General features: G+C 48.8%; 4 protein-coding genes across 6 annotated transcripts; 3 read left to right on the top strand and 1 right to left on the bottom strand.

Moving 5' to 3' along the window:
* The first annotated feature begins 1,290 nt into the window (after nucleotides 1–1,290).
* Nucleotides 1,291–1,784, top strand: LOC120643123. The gene has a single exon (XM_039919648.1). It carries the CDS (start codon nucleotides 1,291–1,293, stop codon nucleotides 1,648–1,650), a length of 360 nt encoding a protein of 119 aa, XP_039775582.1. The 3' UTR covers nucleotides 1,651–1,784.
* Nucleotides 1,785–4,065: 2,281 nt separating this feature from the next.
* LOC120643124 lies at nucleotides 4,066–5,141 on the top strand. The gene has a single exon (XM_039919649.1). The coding sequence runs from the start codon at nucleotides 4,458–4,460 to the stop codon at nucleotides 5,118–5,120; it is 663 nt and encodes a 220-aa protein (XP_039775583.1). The 5' UTR covers nucleotides 4,066–4,457; the 3' UTR covers nucleotides 5,121–5,141.
* A 1,022-nt stretch (nucleotides 5,142–6,163) lies between these two features.
* On the top strand, nucleotides 6,164–12,119 carry LOC120641825 (putative disease resistance protein RGA4). Of its 2 annotated transcripts, XM_039918087.1 has the most exons (5): nucleotides 6,164–6,617; nucleotides 6,755–7,064; nucleotides 7,342–9,383; nucleotides 9,417–11,656; nucleotides 11,737–12,119. In XM_039918087.1, the coding sequence occupies exons 1-4, from the start codon at nucleotides 6,317–6,319 to the stop codon at nucleotides 11,606–11,608; spliced, it is 4,845 nt and encodes a 1,614-aa protein (XP_039774021.1). In that variant the 5' UTR covers nucleotides 6,164–6,316; the 3' UTR covers nucleotides 11,609–11,656; nucleotides 11,737–12,119. The 2 variants fall into 2 exon arrangements, with proteins under 2 accessions (XP_039774021.1, XP_039774020.1); XM_039918086.1 differs by having other exon boundaries at nucleotides 6,165–6,617; nucleotides 7,342–11,656.
* Nucleotides 12,120–12,319: 200 nt separating this feature from the next.
* Nucleotides 12,320–14,494, bottom strand: LOC120641826 (transcription factor GTE7-like). Of its 2 annotated transcripts, none has more exons than XM_039918089.1 (3): nucleotides 13,227–14,494; nucleotides 12,964–13,132; nucleotides 12,320–12,839 (listed from the first exon to the last, which is right to left on the bottom strand). In XM_039918089.1, exons 1-3 carry the CDS (start codon nucleotides 14,379–14,381, stop codon nucleotides 12,775–12,777), a joined length of 1,389 nt encoding a protein of 462 aa, XP_039774023.1. In that variant the 5' UTR covers nucleotides 14,382–14,494; the 3' UTR covers nucleotides 12,320–12,774. The 2 variants fall into 2 exon arrangements, with proteins under 2 accessions (XP_039774023.1, XP_039774022.1); XM_039918088.1 differs by having other exon boundaries at nucleotides 12,934–13,132; nucleotides 13,227–14,493.
* Nucleotides 14,495–21,635: the final 7,141 nt, after the last annotated feature.

Below are 21,635 nucleotides of genomic sequence, written 5' to 3' on the forward strand. Positions count from 1 at the left end.
TCTATATCTCAGGCATGATTCAATGAGCATGAAATTTTTACTACGACCACCATAAAAATTTCACTATAATTGGACCACATAAAATATAGATATGAATTAACTACAGAAAAGTGTATATCTAAAAGTAAAAATAAAATAAAATTTTACTAAATTATATCATATCATATATTCAATATATGTATCTACTCATGTGGAGTCCAACAAAATTGAATTTCCTATTTTATGATTTTTTTATGATTTACTATGGTTTTTGTCAAAGTTTCATCCAAAATAAACATAAAAAAAAAGAGAGGAAAACCACTCAAAGAAACAAATTTAATTTGTCGCTGAATATCCACGCGAGGAAAACCGTGGCTTGGTGCGGTTTAAGTCTCGGATTAAAGATGTCCTAATCACGTCTCCGTCTGTGCTACACAAGTAATGCTAACCTTTGACCGCAGGGGTCTTTGACGTGGAAAGGATGAAGACAGTGTTCGGGTTTCGGTTAAGTCTTCGGTTTTTCGGTTGTCATACGTGCCACCATAGTACCCATATTTTTAAAAAATTATTGCATTCCCATGATCGGAACTGACGTGCCCAACAGAAGAAAAGGTAAATGGTCTAACTCTCAGAGGAGGAAATGTAAAAAAGCTAGCAAAAGATCAAGTTCAAGGGAAAAATAGAAATAGGGCAGCTATTGCTGTGATCTTTTCTGAATATAAGATGGACAATTTACTAGGACAGCCTTCTACAGTACAATAATTAACTCCCAGGTACTGTATATGGGAGCTCAATTATGTTTACTGTATGTCTGTATGTATGAACTCCACAATAATCAGGCTTTTTGCTTCGGCGGCAGATGCCCCAAAGGCCCAAACTGTGCAGAAAGCAGAACTTCTGTGACGTTGAATCACGAGTATTCAGTCCTTAATTAATTGCGCAGAGAGTGGGAAATTATTACCCAGTTAGCGAAGAAAGGAACGAACAGCAGCTTAATGAAGTGTGAGGGCACATGCTCCCTGAAAATGACAACAACAATGCTGTCGCTCTCACGGCAAGGACCAGGGCGGCAAACCGAGATGCTTGGTTTTTCAGTTCGGTTCGGTTCGATTCCTCGGTTTAGGCTTCAAAAAGACATGTCAAGTCAAGCAGCCATATCTTCTGCCGCGTGGCCGCGTTCACTATATATTCAAGCATGGTATTCATCTCCAAATGCAGTACCAAGCTCCCGACCACCACCACCACCACTGTCCAAGCTCAGGACAAGATCCAACCACTTCTTCCACACACACACCAGTAGCGATCTCAGAGATGGAATTCACGGCTGTGCTAATCAAGATTGTGGGCTTGATCTCGGAGGCCTGCCGCACCGTGGAGAAGCTGCCGGTGGCGCTGATCACGAGCGGCATCGTTCAAGCTGCAGCGGCGCTCGCGCTCGCCGTCTTCAAGTCACCGTCAGGTATTTTCGTTGGTCATGGAAAGGCGCCCTTGTACCTGTACTACGGCATCCTCATCGCCGTCATAATCTTTGGATTCGTGGAGGCTTCTGCCGGCTTCTACGTGTCAGGCGACGTGACTCGGCGGCGCGCCGTCGGGATGACGATCCTTTGGATCTCCATTTTGCCCATTGTGCTTGTGGCTGGGCTTGGAGGCTTTGTCATCTTGAAATAGTAGCTAGTTGCAGTCTTGCAGACCCTGTCGTATTTCACGTACTCTTGTTGCTGTATAAAAATTCAGGTTCTTGTGTGAGCGTCAGGTTTGATGCGCTTCCATTGTTACCCTGGTCTGTGTGTGAGGTTTAGGCTATTATGTCGTATGCAGCGGCTCATGCTGTAACGAAATTACGAAAAGAAAAGTTCTGGGTTGTCATGCGGCTACGATTTGTCATCTGAGTGTTTCCATCTCTGTTTACTATCGATTATCGAATTTTTTTTGTTATCCTCTCTCTCTCTCTCTGAGAAAGCAGTGCAAAAGCAGAGCACCACGGTACCTTTTTAAGAAAAAAAACATCTCTTATGAAAAACTATAATAACTTAGGTAAAACTTGATCGCTTTGCATATGCGAGGAAATAGGCACAAAATCAAGATAACTCACCAAACCACTCAGAGAAATATAACTACACAACTAGAGAAAACGCACAAAGTCTCAACGTAGTAGCAGACACACATCTGTCAGCTCAAGTTCATAAAGCAGAGCAAGCTAGTTGCTTACAAATGCAACAAATATTTTCACTATTTTATACCCCATATTAGCCTCCAAATAAAACCGGTAGATTATTCCACAATGTAATCTGTCTAAGGCTGGACGAAAAATTAGTGGCTCGCTAGCTCGCTCGGCTCGGCTTGTTGAGAAATATTACTGAGCCAAACTAAGTAAGTATTTAGCTCGGTTTCTTAACGAGCCAGCTCGAGCTGGTCCGCGAGCCAAAATGAGCCGAAGGCTAAAGCGCATCTTCCAAATCTAAATAGGATTCGGTCCATCTAAATCTCAGCCCAATTCACCCGTTAGGCTCAAACCATAGCTATCTTGATTTGTACTACTTTCCCAGCCCCTTTCTTTCCCTCTCGGACTCCCTCGTCTCCTGAACACAACCGCACAGGTGCACGGTAGCACACGGCCACCCACTCTCCCTAGGGCCGGCTCTAGGAGTGGGCAGCCGGTGCGACCGCCGGGGGCCCACGAACCTAGGGGGGTCAAGATCATATATGTATTAAATATGTATTAATACTATCGGTAGGTATAATAAGCTTTTAATTGAAAGTCTATTAGACCAAATCAGCCGTCCAGGTCCAGCCCATGACCATGAGGCCATACGTGAGGGTGAAGCTCCGAGGCTGTAGGGTTTCGACGTTTCGTTTTCTGCCACCGGCCACCACAAGTGACGAGTCGCGAGAGTTGCCCCTGCCCTGCGTGGGTGCGAGCCTGCGACGAGCTGCGACCCTGCCCTGCAGCTCTGTTGGAGAGTGGAGAACGGAGAGGACTAGAGGAGACGACACTCTGGGATCGCCACGCGCTCAAGGATCGCTGCGTTCTGATTCGCTCCACACTTTGGCAACAGACAAGGCAGCAACGCGATCACAGTAAGCAACACACCAACACCTATGATCGATCAGTACTCCCAATATTTTCTTTATTTCTTCAACACTCAACGGTTATAGGTATATAAATTTCTAATTCAATGTATTTATTTGTTTATATTAGACGTTGCCTAAGAAGCATTTGTCAGGTGCTTAACTGAAAGAAATTTCTCCAAATTGGAACTGTTGATAAATTGTTTAAGATCACTATGTTACAAGAAAGATTGAATGGTTTGGCTATATATAGCATTGAGAAGGATATTTTGGATGACATTAATCTTGATACAGTTCTTGAAGATTTTGCATAAAGAAATGCTCGAAGACGGTTTTTTACAAAGAGCTGGAGTATTATATTATTATTTGAGGTAACCATAATAGTTATTGTTAGTTTTTTACACTATTGTTATGTTTTATGAGCTATACATATATTGCATAGTAATTTTATTATTCGTACTTTATAATATAATTGTAACACTAAAAATTAGTTCAACATGCTCTTATCTTGTTGGGGAATATATCAGGTGTAAATCAACCTCTCCGTGCAAACTTTATAATTTGCACAAAGAAATTAGTTTGTATCTGATATATTTCTATCTTGTTGCTAATCCAGTAGCCCTTAAAATTATAGACGGCCTTGCTCTCCCCACTCTCCTCCACATTCCCAACCACTGCACGGCACGTGCCGCCTGGCTGGGTGCCTCCAGACCCGACCTCCCCTGCTGTCGCCTCTGGCTCTCCCTGCCAGCCGGCCACCCAGCCAGGTGGTAGCGCCGTGAGCGTATCTCGTGCCATCAGCACGCCGCGCATCACGCCTGTCATCGCGGCCCCGCACGCCACACCTTGACCTCGACCTCGACGGCCCACGCTTACGCCTGCTAATGGGTCGGGCGGAAACGGGTTTTTTTGGGGCAGGTTCTGATACGGGATGTGTGTGGATGGGTGGAAACGGATTCTATATGTCAAAGGGTTGGGACGGGTTGGGATTAGGGATAAAATGGGTTGGGGTGGGTCAGGAGAAAGAAGACCTACAGAGGCACACGCTACTACACCCACTCCATCCCGCCGGTGTCCCGTACCGCCCAGACGAACGGGTGCCCGAGGCCGAGCTCCACGGCCTGCTTCGCGTCTGCCCGCGAGATGCTCCCGAAGCTGACGTACACGACGGAGCCTCGCGGCTTGCCGTCAAGCCACCGGCGGCACTCGCCGGGGTCGATGGCGGACGCCCGCAGCCCTCTCGCTGCCAGCGTCGTGCGGCTCTGGTGGTAGGTCGACACCTGCCCGACGGTCCAGACCTTCATCCTCCGGGCCGCGGCGTAGTTGAGTGGGAACTCGGCGAGCCGGACCGCCAGGCGGAATCGACGGTCGGGCGCACCAGCGCGGCCGTGGACGGGGGCCCGACGATGGTGCAGCCCGTGCCGTGGGTGGCGAGCAGCAGTGCGGTGTTGACGGCCCTCCCGGCAGCCAAGAACTCGGCGAAGCAGAGGGAGCCCGCGGCGTCGCTCGAGCGGCGGCTGGGCCTCGGCGGGATGGGCCGCCGCGGCCTCCTCGCCCCTGCCGATGCCGACACCGGCCTGCCCGCGCCGCCGATGCCGGGGCTCATGCGCTTGCGCTGCGCCGTGCAGCACTACGAGTGGGGCCGCGGCGGCGTCGGCTCCCTCGTCGCGCGCCTCGCCGCCGGGGACGCCGCCGACGAGGACAGCCCGTGCGCCGAGCTGTGGATGGGCACGCACCCGTCCGCGCCGTCCTCGCTCGCGCCCGACGTGTCGCTGCGGGACTGGATCGCGCACAACCCCGCCGCGCTCGGCCGCGCCGTCGCCGCGCGCTGGGGCGGCGACCTCCCGTTCCTCTTCAAGGTCTGTCGCGCCGCCCCGACGATCGGGGGCGCCGGCACCGGCGCGGGCAGGGGCCGCACGCGGTTCGTCTTCGCGAGCGCGGGCTGCCATGCTGGCGGCGGCGGCATGGACGAGGCCGCCATCGCCGCGCTGCCGCGGAGGGAGGTGGCCGCGGGGGACCCGCCCACAGACTGCGCTGTCTGCACAGAGGATAGAGGAGACCCGGGTTAAACCCATTTGAGATGGGGCGGGTTCGATCGGGTGGGGAGACTAATTGAATGGGTGAGGTTGGGTTGGGGCAATCACCTATTTACATTTGGGTGGGGTTGGGTTTGGAGCGGGTTACAAACCATTAGCAGACATACCCACGCTCCCCCCCCCCCCCCGTCTGGTGGCTGAAATGTTTTCGAGCTAGCTCATGAGCTAAACAAGCCAACTAGCCGAGCCGAGCCGAGCCTGACTTTTTATCTTGAGCTGAGCCAAGCCAAGCTCGATATCTAGCCTTAAACCCGTCCAGGTTTCTTGTCCTATACCTAATCATGGACCATCAGGCCCGATAAACCCAATCTTGGTGAACCGATCGTGAATTGTACACCTTCTTGGTGAACCGGTTTCGGTCTCGGATTAAACATGTCTTAATTGTTAATCAGTTGTCGTCTGTCGGTATGTGATTACTTAACTAAAGCACGCATCTCCTCCCTCTGTCTGACTCCTGAGGTTACTGACTGGAGATGGCTACCGGAACCGTGCGGCTTTCTGTTTAAGTCCTGGATTTATCGGTCATTATACGCATACAGGTACCCTTTATATTTGGAAGAGCAATTAAATTCCATGAATGAAAACGACGTGTCCAACAAAAGAAAAGCTAAAAGGTCCATCTCGATGCTTCAGTGAGGAAACGTAGGATTACAGTAGTGCAATTAATTGTACAAAACAGCTACTAGTAGGCTATAAAAATTTCAAAAGTAATTAGTGCAGAGTGCTAGCTTAGGGGAGCTCAGTTATGTTTAACTGTAACTCTAATCTTAGCTGACTGATTACAGTAGAATCAGATGTACCGCCCTTAACTGCGCAGAAAGGGTGAACTTCTTCTCTTTCTTTGGAAAACAGAAGGTGAACTTCGGCAACAGGGAATTTCGGGAGCTCGGCCAGCGTCCAACGACCAGTACTTCCATAGTTCCATCCTACTGTACAGCCACTTTTTTCCACGACTTTTCTTTTTTTTTAAGAAATATTCCACGACTTTTCTCGCAGCTGGGTCCTGTGCATTCACACCAGCACTTTCCCCCTCGCTTCCCATTGCAATTCCCATGGCTGCGCGACCCTAGCCAAGTGCATTATTATTGCTCCTCCCTCCCCTCGACACCTCCTCCCCTGTTTCAACTTCGCTTCGCTTTAGCTCAAGCCCTGTTTCCGCCGCCGAAGCGATGGAGGCGGGAGACCCTCACGTGGAGGCCGCCGTGCTCTGGCTGGCGCAGACCATCCTGGAGGTCCTCTTCGCCGGCGGGATGGAGGAGTGGATTCGCCAGGTTGGGCTCGCCGACGACACCGAGAGGCTCAAATCCGAGATCGAGAGGGTGGAGGCGGTGCTTGCTGCCGTGAAGGGGAGGGCGGCGGAGAACAGGCCGCTGGCCCGGTCGCTCGGTCGCCTCAAGGAGCTGCTCTACGACGCCGATGACATGGTCGACGAGCTCGACTACTACAGGCTCCAGCACCAGGTCCAGGGAGGTATGTGTGTGGATGTGGATGTGGATGTTCTCTGCAGTCTGCACAGCACATATCGTTGCTTGTATGATGATAGTAAAGGAAAGCTCTTAGCTGACGCTATTAATTTTCACATGCTGTTTCCATTTTGTTTGGCGCAGGTACGATTGCTTTGGATAATCAGCCCCAAGGCACGGATCTACATGGTGGAGCACAACTAGTTGAAGGATCGAGGGACAACTCTGGCATACCGAATAGAAACGACCGCAAGAAACGGTCCAAGGCATGGGAGGATTTCAGCATAACTGAAGAAGACGCTGATGGAAAGCCTGTGAAAGCAGAGTGTATTTACTGCCACACAGTGGTTAGATGCGAGACTACTAAAGGGACATCAGTTCTGCACAATCATCTCAAGAGTGAGAATTGCAAGAGAAAACGTGCTGCAATTGAACAAACGCCAATACCTTCAAGGTACCACTTATCTCGAGGATCTCTCCATACAGAATTCATATCCTTGCATAGTTGCATTGGCGCACTTTTGCAATAACGAATAATGATTACTTTTGGACAAAATTAATGAACTTGCGATGTTCTGGAATGGCACCTTAGGATATGCAAAAAAAATAAAAAAACGATATGTATTTTATTTAAACTATGCTAGATATAGTTCTGAAATGCAGTTATAAATCTTAAAATATTACAGTTATGAACTTGTAGTAACCAGTCCATGATATTTTTCCTCCTGTAGTGCGGACGTTGGTGCACAAAATGGTACCACCATTTCGCCTCATGATTCAGATAGAAGAAAAAGAATGAGAAGTGATGAGGTGTTAGCACACAACACTGCAGCTAACACACTCCTCTGGGACAAGGCAGAAATTTGCAACAGAATCCAACAAGCAACTCATCAGTTAGAAAAGGCTATCAGTGAGGTTCAGAAGCTACATGGATTGGGCTCTGTTCCAAGTTGGAATCTCTATCAGAATACAGCTGCAGATCCGTGCCGAAGAACATCAAGTCTTATTCAATGCAAAATGTACGGGAGAGTTGATGAGAAGAACTCCATCATAGAGCATATGAGAGGAGACAAGCCTGACAGTGTGGCTGTTCTTCCTATTGTTGGCATTGGAGGTATTGGGAAGACAGCACTCGCTCAAATCATATATAATGAACCGAATGTGAAAAGCCTGTTTGATTACAGAATATGGATTTGGGTGTCAAGCAACTTTGATGAAGTGAGACTTACAATGGAGATGCTAGATTTTGTTTCTCACGAAACGTGTGTAGGTATAAGCTGCTTGGCTAAACTTCAGGAGATCTTGGTCACTCATGTCACATCAAAGAGGACACTACTCATTTTAGATGATGTCTGGGACGACATCGATGATTCCCGTTGGAATAAACTGTTGGCCCCTTTGAGGTCGGACAACGCGAAGGGCAATGTGATTATTGTGACTACTAGAAAATTATGTGTTGCAAAAAGGATAGGCACGCTCCTACCTTTTGAGTTAGATAGTTTGCAGAATGAAGATTTCTGGCTGTTATTCAAAGCATGTGCATTTGGTGATGAAAATTACAAAGAGCACCCATGTCTAACCATCATTGGTCAGCAGATAGCAAAGAATTTACATGGTAACCCATTAGCAGCACAAACTGCAGGGATGCTTTTAAGAGAGCAGCTTACAATTGACCATTGGAGTAACATTCTAAAGAATGAAAAATGGAAATCCCTCCAACTCAATGGAGGCATCATGCATGCTTTGAAAGTTAGCTACGATGAGCTGCCCTACTGTTTACAACAATGCTTCTTGTATTGTTCTATATTCCCCCAAAATCATCAGTTTCTTAGCAATGAGCTGGTCTGTACTTGGATCTCGCAGGGATTTGTGAAATGCAGCCATTGGACTAAGAGATTGGAGGAGATAGGGCAGAACTATCTCACTGATTTGCTGAACTCTGGCTTCTTTAAGCAGGTTGATACTAAAGATCCAACATTATATGTTATGCCTTCTCTTATGCATGACTTTGCAAGGCTAGTTTCAGGAACTGAATGTGCAGTTATAGATGATCTAGCATGCAGAGAAGTACTCCCAACTATACGCCATTTGTCAATTCTAACTTATTCCGCATACCATGAAGATCAGCATGGGAACATACTTCGTATTGAGAGGTTTGAAGAAAATTTGCGAAGAGTAGTTAATTCAACGAGAAAATTGAGGACGTTGGTCTTAATTGGGAAGTATGACCACTTCTTCCTCCAATCCTTGCAAGGCATACTCCAGAAAGCACAAAACCTACGGATGCTGCAAATTTCTGCAGCATATGCACGCTTTGGTTATTCTGCGTGCAATTTGGTGAATTCTACTCATGTTCGATATCTAAAACTTAGGGGCAATGAGGACAGTGAAGTTTTGCCTGAAGCCCTGAGCAAATTCTATCACCTTCAAGTATTAGATATAGGCTTGGATAGATATTCTACTGTACATAATGGTATGAATAACCTTATCAGTCTACGGCATCTTGTTGCATCGAAGGCAGTGTACTCTTCGATCAGTAGCATTGGTAAAATGACTTCTCTTCAGGAACTGCATGACTTTAAAGTTGAAAAGTGCAACAGCTTTGAGATAGCACAGCTTCAATCCATGAGTGAGCTTGTTCAGCTTGGTGTTTCTCAACTTGAAAAGGTTGTAACTAGAGAGGAGGCATATGGAGCAAAACTGAGAGAGAAAAGTCGCTTGGAAAAGTTGCACTTGTCATGGGGGTATACTTTGTCAGTGGATGACTATATTGCCATGCATGAGACTTCTATTGAGGCAGTAGTAACGGGGACAAGCAAAGAGATGGTTGAGGGTCTCGAACCACATCACAACCTAAAGCATCTTCAGATTTCTGGTTATGGCAGTGGTACCTCCCCAGATTGGCTTGTTAGAACTGTCTCAGTTACCGGTTTGCAGACACTTCATTTAGAGGATTGTAGGGAATTACAAGTACTTCCCTCACTAGAAAGGCTTCCACTCCTTACAAAGCTGAAGTTGAAGAATATGGGGAAAGTAAGACAAGTAAAAGTTCCTTCCTTGGAGGAGCTGGTGCTTACTGAGATGCCAGAGCTGGAGAGTTGCTCCTGCAGTTCAGTGAGAGACTTGAACTCGAGCTTAAGAGTACTGCTGATCGAGAGATGCCGTGTATTGAAGGTGTTTCCTCTGTTTGAGAGCTGTGCAAATCTCATAATTGAGCAAAAGTCATGGTTGTCCGGTCTTAGCGAGCTTACCGTCGATGACTGTCCTAATTTAGCAATATCACATACTCTACCACCTTCAAGCACTGTTTGTAGATTATCCATCACCGGAGTTTCAACACTTCCAGAGATGAAGGGTTCAACCAATGGAGAATTGGAAATTACGGGGTATCGTAACCCTGGATGGGATATTTTTTCCGGAAGTCCTGATAAGCCAACGCAGCCGGATGACAATTTTTGGCCATTCCATCATCTCAGGGCATTAACTAGCTTGCAACTAGAAAATTGCCTGGACCTTTTCTCTCCAGATGTTTTGGCAGTGCAAGCACGTGAAGACATGGCAGACGCGAATTTCAATGCCCTCCCATCTCTCAAGCGCCTCGGGATTTGTGATTGTGGAATAACTGGGAAGTGGCTATCTGTGATGCTGCGACATGCACCGGCCCTAGAGGAATTACATTTGGTTGGTTGTAACCAGATATCAGGACTGTTGATGGGAGAGACAGAGAGCCGTTCATTAAGTCACACCCCAACTCCACGGGCTTCATCAGCTAGTAATCCAGATGGTGCGTCGACAAGCTCAACATCAAAGGGACTCCTGCGCATTCCATCAAATCTCATCCCTTGTCTCAAGAAAATAATTATTGTGCGCTGCGGTGAGCTAACATTTCAGGGGGACAAGGATTGCTTCTCTGGATTCACCTCCCTTGAAAAGCTAACAATTTGGGGATGCCCCAAGCTGATCTCATCTTTGGTGCACAAATACGAAAACAGCGACCAGCGGAACGGAAGATTGCTTCTCCCGCATTCACTTGTCGAACTTGATATCCGCGATTGTTCCCTAGAAGCGCTGCAGCTCTGCTTCCTAGAAGATCGCAACTGCCTCAAAAAGTTACAAATACACATCGGCCCAAGTCTGAAATCGCTACGGCTACATTCCTGCACAACACTGGAGGAGTTGGTGGTTGCTAGTTGTGCATCGCTCCGCGTGCCAGAGGGGAATTTCACGTGCCTCAAGAAATTAGTGCTGGACGACAACCCAGGGTTAGAATGGCTACAGCTGTATTCCTGTACAGCACTGGAAAGTTTGATGATCGAAGATTGTGCATCACTCGCCACGCTAGAGGGGAATTTCACCTGCCTCCGGGAATTAGAACTGCGGGGAAACCCAATGCTGAAATCGATACAGCTGCGTTCCTGCACAGCCCTGGAGGAGTTGGTGGTTCATGGTTGTGAATCGCTCGATGCGCTAGAGGACTTCCGGTGCCTCAGGGGTCTCAGGTATTTGGACGCATTCGGCTGCCCTGGCTTATCTCATTATCTGGAGCGCCTGTCAAGTCAGGGCCGCTATGGGGTGTGCGCTGGACTGGAAAGGCTTGTCACCGATGATTACTCTTTCCTCGCCACGTCATTCTGCAAGTGCCTCACCTCCCTTCGACGCCTAGAGTTTCGCCAATGTTTGGGGAAAGTGTGGAGACTAACAGATGAGCAAGACAGTGCGCTCCAGCTCCTCACGTCCCTGCAGGAGCTCCTATTTTGGAATTGCCGCGACCTTGCATATCTTCCTGTGGGCCTGCACAGCCTTTCCTCACTCAAGAGGTTGGAGATCTATCATTGCTCGAGTGTCTCAAGGCTCCCAGAAAAGGGCCTCCCACCTTCGCTGGAAGAACTGGTGATCTTTCATTGCACCGAGGAGCTAACTGAGCAATGCAGAATGCTAGCAAAAACAAGGAGCAAACCAAGGGTCGAAATTGATTGGAAATATGTGAACTGTGGTTAAGCATATTTGTCTACCAGCACAGCGGATTTCACTTCGTTGCCTTCTAAGGTATGCCTCTATCGTCAGTCATGTTATCTTCGGCTTTTACATCCCTCGGTATCTCGTGAAAGTAAGCCGTCCCTTTGCAGGCATTCAAGCTTCGGTACGTTCCACTACTACGATCGACCGTCTTCTGGATCAACCTCATGCAAAACTGCATGTTGTTCAAGAAAGCATTCACTCGTCCCCGTCTCTTCGGGATCACTTGTTGCAGGGCTCATGTTTGCCAGATAAGAGGCCAGGTATGGACGTGTGGTTCTTTCTTGCCCCGAAACATAAAAAAACTGAATTTCTCGTGCCAGATTCTACAAGGACCTCACGGGTTCATATTGCTGAATGCTAATTATTTTTTTTCACAATTTGCGCCTCATCCCTTTGTAAGCAATGGAATTGCATTGATCGGTGAAAAAGCACTTGCTGCACAACTATTTTAGCAGAAATTCCAACGGTGCATCTGCACATTTTACTGGCATTTTATACCTGGAACAGCTTCCTGAAATTCCTACAGCAGACAACAAATTCTGAAGTTACCAAACAATAACAGACAAATTCACTGCTTTGTGTTAGACAATAAAGCAGAGCATGCATTTGTTGATATCTGAGGGGACAATTTTCACAAAGAAGGCAGAAGCCAACACAGATCTGCAAGTCCACTGAAACTTATCTCAGTGCTGGTCTATCCAAAATGATGAATAACTTAATCATAGTCATCGCGAAACAAAGATACTGTGTTGTTACTTTACCATACTTAATGACATGCCCAACTCATCGATAATCAACTCCATAAAGAGAGCTCCACCAGAACAACCGTAATACAAATAACAGATACTAGGTCTAGCCACCTTCATAATCAATAGGAGGGTTCAACTACTAATCTACTATAAAGGCCCCCATACCATCCAGCTTCCACCTTCTTATATACACGTCTCGAGCTGTGCCATCAGATACTCACAAAGCCCATCTGTTATCTATTAACTGCGTTAACTACTAAACCGAAACTGACACCCACATCTCAGAAGAACAGCTTACAGAATACCTACAATTCCTCTAACTCTACCCAGATCACTCAAGAACATGAACTCGCACAATTGAAACCCTTGAATTCCCTATGGTTACAACAACCTCCCCTAAGCCAAAGAGTGAGCATTCCCAGCTCCTGAGGCACTGTCCCCTGAGCTCCCAGACTCCGAAACTGTAAAAGGCGGCAAAACATTTTTTTTTTTGTCAAAACTCGGTTCATGAGGAAGTTGGATCTTTTTTATGTACGAAAAGGTGGTTGATCATACCACTGGATGATGAGGAACCGCTGCCAGAACCACTGGATGATGAGGAGCCACTGCCAGAGCCACTGAAGCCACTTGCAACTTCAGCATCCTTCTCGATCTCCATTGACTGGTAAGTGGCTGTTGGCATCTCATCCCCAATATCTACATACTCATCAACTTGTTCGGCTAATTTAGTGCTCTTCATAGGGTTCCCGCTCTCCTATAAACAACATAAAAGAACAGACTAGCATGAGATCCCAATTCATTCATTGACTAAAACCAAAAACAAAACCTGATGCTCCAATTGTCATTACCGCATCATCATTGCCAACCAATGTAGCCACACTGTTCACTGGTGCAGTGTCATCCTCAGCTACGGCAGCACTTGCGACATCAGCAATGCCTCCATTCACCATTGCAGTTCGCTGACTCTTCTTGAGGGCCTTGTTGAAGTTGGTGACGAATCGATCAAGCTCCCACTGCGTCTCAATGTCCATCTCATCAATATCCAGCTCGATCTCATCCCCAAGCACCTCCGGGTTGTTGTTCCTCTTCCTCACAATTTGCAGCACATTATGCATCTTCTCTTCAGGCAAGCTCTCAAGGCCCAGCCTCAACATGTTCTTCTCATCCAGGCTCATCTCCCTCTTGTTAGTCTCCCTCGCCTTTGGCTTCCGCATCTTCCCGCTCCCTGTCTTCGGCTTCACCTTCGCCTCAATTATCGGGGGAGGTGGCAATTCGGCTGGCACTGGCTTTGGCGGCTCAAGGCGCTTGCACTCTTCCTTGAACCAAGCGACTGCCTCTTTGTACATCTTCTCGAAGGACGCGAGGAGGGCGCCAGCGAAAGTGTGAACCTCATGCCCCACCGGGTTGTACCGCAGCGCGTTGGAGAAGGTGAGGCGGACGTCGGCTGCGAAGGCGTCGTGCGAGGCGTACCTCCCGGCGGCGAGGTTCTCCTTCACGGTGCCGAGGTCCATGGGTCTCTTGATGACGGTGTGGTAGTCGTGGAGCCCGAGGCGCTCGACCTCCACGGGCGCGTTGAACCACACGCTCCGCTTGTCCTTCCGCAACTTGGTGAGGATCTGACCGCACCGCTTCCGCATCGCGCCCGGGAGCTTCGCCGGCGCCGCGGGAGGGAGCTCCCGGCGCGGCGGGTGGCTCTGCTCCTGCCGCTGCACCTGCCATGCGTCGATGCGGGAGAGGAGGGCGCGGACCTGGCCGAGCTCGCCGGCGAGGCGGTCCCGGAGCGCGCGGGCCTCGCGGTGGCCCAGGGACGCCGGCTTGAAGGTGACGTACCCGACCGCCGTCGAGGCCGCCGCCGCCGCCCGCGCCTTGGACCCGTCGCCGCGCGGGGGGACGGGGTGGTGGTTGGGGCTAGGGTTGGGCGGTATGGGCGACAGCGGGGCCCGCCCCTCCCCCCAGCTGTGGTGGTGCGCCCCGCTCCGGCCGGCGAGGAGGGCGGACGCCATCGCCGGCGCCGGCGAGGGCTCAACGACCTCGATTGGGGCGCGGCGGTCGCAATTTGGATCCGAACCCCAGTCACGGAGCACGGCGGCACGGGAGGGGAGGGGCGGGGGCGGAGCGGGGCGGAGGAGACGGGGGGTATCGGAAAGACTCTATTTTCGGGGTGGGACCAGGGTTCACCGGTGGGAACCGGTCCGGCCCGGTTCCGGTTTGGGCCGGTACCAAACCGGGCCAAATTTAAAATTTAAATTTAAATTCAAAAAAATGAAAAAATTCCTAAAAATACTTAAAGGTGCGACAAATTTAATGGTGTCAAATTTTCTCAAAAATTCGTTCATTTAGTATAGTTTGCTGGGATTTGAAGTTAAACAAAAAAACGTGAATACAAAAGTATACAAATACAATGTAAAAGTAGTACAAAAAAGAGTTGGAGGGTTCATTTAAATTAAAATATGTTATACAAACATTTATTTAGTATACTTTGCCGGCATTTGAATTTAAACCAAAAAAGAAAAAAAATTGAATTTGATCGGTTACCGGTCAAACCGACCGGTATACCGGTCGGTTCCCAAATGCGCCGGACGATTTGAATTTGTACTGGGATTTGATCGGTTTCTACCGGTTTCTGGTGAAACCGGTCCGGTTTACCGGAACCGGAGTGCTCCGGTTTGGGGTGTCTCGTTGGGAAAAAAAACCTGGGTGGGACGTCGCCTCCATTTCACGACCGTCTGATCGCGGCTGATCTGCCGTCGAGAATCAGCCACCCAGGCGCGTCAAATTTTGTAAAAGAACTCTCCAAGTCTTCCTAAATCGATCCTCGATCTAAGGAGGCCCTCCGTCAAACAGTGAACAGTGCCGCGCTCGTTTCACTTGAAAACATTTTCAATGCGAAGATATGAAAATTCGAAATCACGTCGATTTTACAAAGAAAACGCCTGCTGCTGCTTCTAAATTTTCCATTTTATATGCATGCAGCCTTCTAATTTGTTGGTGCATGTGGTGGCCCGTGGCCAGCATGCAAGGCACTTTTTTTTTTTGCGAAACAGCATGCAAGGCACTTATCGTCGCTGTCACTAAAACATGATGAAGTCAGTAGAGACACCTGTTGATAGCTTCCCCGATTGCTTAAATATCTTGAGTACATCAATTCAGTGCTGCTTCCCCGATTGCGCAAGGAATGGATTCTTCCTGCCCTTTTTGCCTAATTATTAACTGTATCATCAATATCCTGAATTTGCAACAAACGTGAAAAATTTTCGTGGCGGGCGGGCCCACCGGCTGCGGGTGAGGAGGGATGACCGGAAAGTTTGGGATCGTTTGGATTTGTTTTGGGTGTGGGAATCGTTGCGTGACCGTGGACGCTCTGGTTTGACGGGTTGTGGAGCGCGGATCTGGGAGCTTTGTTTTCGCGGGAACCTGAGCTTCTACTGTTGGCGCCATCTTTCTAGATCCTCGAAAAAGATGAGAGTAAAAACCAAGTAGCCAATGCAAGTGTATGCGTGCTAGACTGCTAGTGCGACGGTACACCGTGATAGAACTCCATTCTCCAGGTACTGAACTTTTTGCACCCATGTATTGACATGCTGATACGCCGATACACAAGTCATCGTGATATGCGTGCTGGCATCGACCATCTTTCTTGTTGCTTGCAGTGTTGCTTTCGAATCCGAGCAGAAGCATGCGTACCAAAAGAAGCAAACAGAATATGGGTGTCAAGGGGCCCATGTGATGTGGGCCTTGTTCTTGGAAAGTAATTAGTAGCACAAACTAAGAAGTAAGAACCATTTCATTAGCTTTCATATACTGTGGCAGTATGCTACAACACAGAGAACAACGTTACATGTTCGAGCTTGTACGATACTTGTCGACGTACAACGCAATTCCGTTTATCTCTACTCCTACGAAGGCCGAATGGGCGACTCGTCCGTCAATTCATCAGTCTGCTTCTCGCGTTTCGTCAGTCTGCCGCAGGAAATATGCAGCCGTCCGATGCTTTCGACAGGCGCAGGAACGGCAGCCCGTTGCCCCCGCTACGTACGATCCCTCTCCAGCCCACCTCCTGGTAATCGTGGTTCTGCCGAGTCATCTAGAGACGTCCGATCCATCTACAGCCGTAGGAACGGCAGACCGCAAGAAGCGCAATCCCCCCAACATCACCCACCAGTCCGCCACCGTCCCATCATCTGTGCGCATTCGTTCATCGCTTTCTAAAGTCCTAAACTGCACCACCGGCCCGTACGTCGTCGTCTCCCGCTGCCGCTGGCCTACACCGCCGGCACGTCGACTCCGCGACCTCCGCGAGGTGCGCGTTGAGCCGGACCCTGGAACGGCCCGATGCGGCGGGTGAGTGAGAGAGGCTTCGCCGCCTGGTTCAGGCTGCCATCCCGCAGCGGTGCCATTGCCACCCCAGCCCGCACCGTGGATCCGCGACACCCGTTTTATATAACTGTATTACACATGTTTTATATAACTGTAAGGGAATTGATTTTGTATACTATGTGTATACAATATAACCTTGAGTTTATTTAGATGTTTTTGCATGCATATTTGGTATGCTATAAAATATATATTTTTCAAACATGCATGTGCATGCACATGCCTCAATTGCTACATGTATTACACATATTTTATATAACAAAGATTGATGCTAATAAAAAAATATTTTCCTGTAGCAACGCACAGTCATCAACCTAGTAACTAGAAAAAGTTCAATTCAATCCGCGCACACATTATGAATACGATTAACCTCCCTACCGAATTTGTTTGGAGTCCTCCCGGAGTTTCTGCGCCGGCCGGCTAGGCGAGGACGGCCAGCTCCTCGGCGTGCGGCGGCAAGGGGCTGCCGGCTACGGGGCACCTCTCGCCGCGCACCGAGGGCTTGCCGACCTCCGTGGCAGTGTGGCTCAAGTTTCGGCGAGTAGCCCTGGTGCGCAGCAGCGCGTAGGACGACAGCTCCACGGCGGCGGCCGCCTCCTTCTCGTCCTCCGCTATAGCGTCCAGCACCCTCGGGAGCGGCGCATGATGAGGATCGACGACGGCGCGACCTCGACGGCGAACCGGGCGATGAGCTGAGCCTTCGCCATGCTCAGCGCGAGCAATGCCTCACTGAGCTGGCTAGGCTAGCTCTGGTACATGGACATGGAAGCTCTGTGGTAGGCTGGTAGCTCGCTATGGGAGGTTTGTCTTGGGGGTAGCTCGCTATGGGAGGTTTGTCTTGGGGTGCTTTTATAGTGCCACAGTGTCAGCTTCCACATCTTTGCCGTTGATGCTTCCTGCGGTCACACTCACACCGATTAGAAGAAGCTTAACTGGAAACCGGCCGGTTTTGAAAATGAATGTTTGGAGGCAACAGCAAGCGGGTTGAGAGTTGAGGCTCGAGATGATATCGACCTAGCTTGAGTGATCATGGCAGTGCCCGGAGTGCCACATTGCGTTTCTATCATGACATCTATGATCCGAAAAATGTTGAGCCAATGGGGCTGAAGAATGGAAAGCCTTGCATTGCCTTCAGGAAGGTTGTCCCAATTCAGACTCTGTGCCCTGAACTCTTTTTTTCACGACTGTAACTGAGCACGTTTTTCATTAAGAGAGAGTGTGCCCCTGAACTCTCAAATAAAATTTTCTTTCACGCAACAAAAAAAATTCAGAAATGTTCATTTCGCGTGTCGGTATACAAAATTCACAGCAAATGCCCTCGAAATAACCGAAAACGGCCTAGGATGGAGAGACAATTGTCGATCCGATATCTTCATTCTGAATTTTTAATAGAGTGGTCTAGCGAGGTATCTGTGACGGAACCGCCAAATTAAAACTCTAATTAAGCGTAATGGCCGTCATTTGAACACATCAGACTCATTAGCTTAACGGCTTAATTTGGCGATCCTTTCGCAACCCACGTCCCGATCGAAACATCACCGATAGTCCCACGCGAAGGTGGGCGCAGATGGTACAAGCACGACACCAAAATTGAAAATACAACTAATATACATAGGACTTCACCTTAAGTTTTACAAACCAAGTTTGAACAACTACATAATTTACAAACTTCGCATTTCTGAAATCCAGGTCCAACTAAAGGAAAGGGCCTATATAACTACCACAAGTGTGCCTAGAGAGATTCCTAACTAAACATCTGGCTCCACGACCTCCCATCTCTCTGCATCCCGGCGGATGAACTTGGCGCAGCAAGGGCAGAAGTCTATATCTGCGTGTCCTGAAATAATGTTGGCAACAAACCCTGAGTATTCTAATACTCAGCAAGGCTTACCCGACCAGTGGGTATAACTTAGCCCACATAGCTAGACATGCAAGGCTTTTGGCTGGTGGTTAATTTTTGCAGAAAAAGCATCTAGGGATGAATCCTTACTTTCAATATTTTAGCCACAAGTTTTATATGGAAAGACCCACATCTAATGTTGGCATATCTACTCAATCATGTTGGAGCAATACAATAATGGTTCAAAATAGTTCCATCATTTATCACTAACACTCCTAAATCATTTTTACGAGGTGACAAAGAGATCAAGGCCCTCATAACCGCGAGACACGGCGAATCGATCCGATTTAACCTTACAAGGTGAACCTAACCAACACGGCACGTATAAGCCCCGTCGGACAACACGCACCAACCCTTCCCCTCCCCGCCTTGAACTACAGGACCGCCCCACCATCATATGGTCAGCCGAGCTCAACATGAGACCACCAAAAGTAATACATGCATCCCCATTTCTCTGCGACTACTCGACTACCCCAGGAGGTGAGATGGAGTCATGTACTTTCGAAACAAGGCAGTACTAGGCTTACCGGTTTCGACTACCTCCTACTCCCTGCATGCGGTTAGTACAATTCAATCCCCGATCAACACTGGCACAACGACCGGTCCTTAAACGACACAGACGGGGCTAAGGCACCCAGAAACCCTGTCCTGCTGCCATCCCTAAACATTCTCATCATTCCCCGTCCGGTCTCAATTTTCCATATCAACATCAATAACTCATGTACTGGAATATGAATATATATATATATATATATATATATATATATATATATATATATATATATATATATATATATATATATATATATATATATATATATATATCGCGAGTAACCGGAAATTACTCGACTCCTAACATCCTACATCTCGCGAGCGCAGGAGACCACTCGTCTTCTACCGGAATCATTAAGCATAGCACTTCTATCGTCCTATACATACTAGTACAACTCAGGGAATCCTATGGATCATGCAACTAGGGTTCTAAATAATTCCTGAACTTAATGCACAAGTAGTAGAAACATACATAGGTGTCATAATTTAAAATACTAGGATGTGCACCGGGGCTTGCCTTGTGTCTGCTGCTCAACACTGGGGTCAGACGGGCCTTGGGCCGGGTGCTCACACCTCTCTTCTTGGGCTCGCGTCGTCTGCTCTTGTGGTGCCGCGATCACCTCAAAGACGGCGCCCTCAGAAGCGGATGCTACACGTATGCATATGAAATAAATGAGTGCAGCCCAAAAACGTAACTAGTTTACTTTAACTGAAATACCCTGCGGACTGTCCGCGCTCAAGTGGCGGACTGTCCGCCGTACTATTCTACCAACCCGTCAGAGGCAACAACGTTTCTGGAACTCTTTCCCATTCTACCTGCGGACTGTCCGGCCACCCCTGGCGGACCGTCCGCAGTTCAAGTACTCAATCCACCAGAGACGAAAACGTCTCTGGACAATTTCCTAGACTCTACTGCGGACTGTCCGCGCCCAAGTGGCGGACCGTCCGCAGTTCACCCCTGCGAACCTCCAGAGACGACATCGTCTCTGGAACAAATTCAAACCTCAACGGCGGACCGTCCGCTCCCCCATAGCGGACTGTCCGCAGTAAATCCTGCACAAACAACCAGAGGCAACATCGTCTCTGGACAAAAACTAACCTGACCGGCGGACCGTCCGCGCCTCCCAGGCGGACCGTCCGCGATACCTAACCTCTGACCCTCGCCCCAGGCGGCAGCAAAGGCGGCAGCGACGGCGGCGGCCGTGCTCCGGCGCCGGCGACGCGCCATGAAAGGGGAAAAAGACTGGGAAGCACAAGGAACTCACCACGAATTCATTCCCACGGTCGGTTCGAGCGGAGGACGACCGGAGAGGCGGATCGGCGGTGGAACTAAGCTTCAACACCTCCAATGGCGTCCGGCGGTGGTGGGAAGGATTCCGGCCGTGAGGAGCCGGTGTGGAGGTTTGGGAAAGTGGAGGAGGGGCTAGGGAAAGTACTCACGCAAGGAATCGAGTTAGGATGGCCGGAGGGGGGAGATCGAGGGGAGGGGGCGACGTCGAGGCGAGCGGTCGAGCTTCGCTCGGCTCTGGACGAAATGAGAAGGAAGAGAGAACTGACCAGCGGGTCCCACATCCGTCCAGATAAATATCTGGCGATGCCTCGCGGACTGTCCGCCAGCCTCGAGCGGACTGTCCGCGAGTCAGGTGTTACAGTATCCTCATGGGGAGGGCAAGGCTCCTTTCAACTGCTTTTGGAGATTAATTGCAAGGAGTTACCCTGTCCCTATTTATGTAACTGCAACTGCCCTTTGGGATTTGGACATTGCTCGTCTCTAGCCGGTGGATTGCTGCTCTTCCGTACTGTATCGCCAGGCTGCTTGCATACACGTTATTTTCCAACAGATCCATCAAATCTTCTGAACACCCAGAACACAGTTCTGGAGTGTCCATGTTCAAATGTTGAGACCTAATCGTGTCAATTATTTCCTTTGCCTGCTTCATATCGTTTCCATCCACATGAAAACTTGTAGCAGCTGTTAATTCAGAATCACTGAACAGTAGATGTCATTTATAGAACAGAACGTGGATAATTTCGGTAATGGTACATTTGGTTGGTGGCCATTTGGAATGTTTAGGATTAGCAGGCAACCCAAGGCCACATACGTTTGAGAGGAGTAGACGTGATGACATCGAACGCCAGTAACCCAGTAGGCGCGCAGTGTGATAAAAATCGGATTCCTGTACATCAAGGGGGAAAAGGGTCAAGTTGTAATGAATAGTGATCAGTCAATGTCAGTAGCTATTGCTGGAAGCCCTTTACCCTCAGAAACAAGCTGTGATCAGGAAGTTGCCAGCTTCAGTATATCCGATTTGGACTGGACGTCATGTTTCTATTGTATAGTAAAAAAAATACCTGTCGCTTAGGAATGATACCTTTGCTTTTATCAGAACTGAACTTCCTCCTTCAAAAAAATGAACTTTCTTCCGAAGAT

Source organism: Panicum virgatum, chromosome 7K (genome assembly GCF_016808335.1).
Source record: "Panicum virgatum strain AP13 chromosome 7K, P.virgatum_v5, whole genome shotgun sequence".
In the NCBI taxonomy this organism is placed as follows: Eukaryota; Viridiplantae; Streptophyta; class Magnoliopsida; order Poales; family Poaceae; genus Panicum; species Panicum virgatum.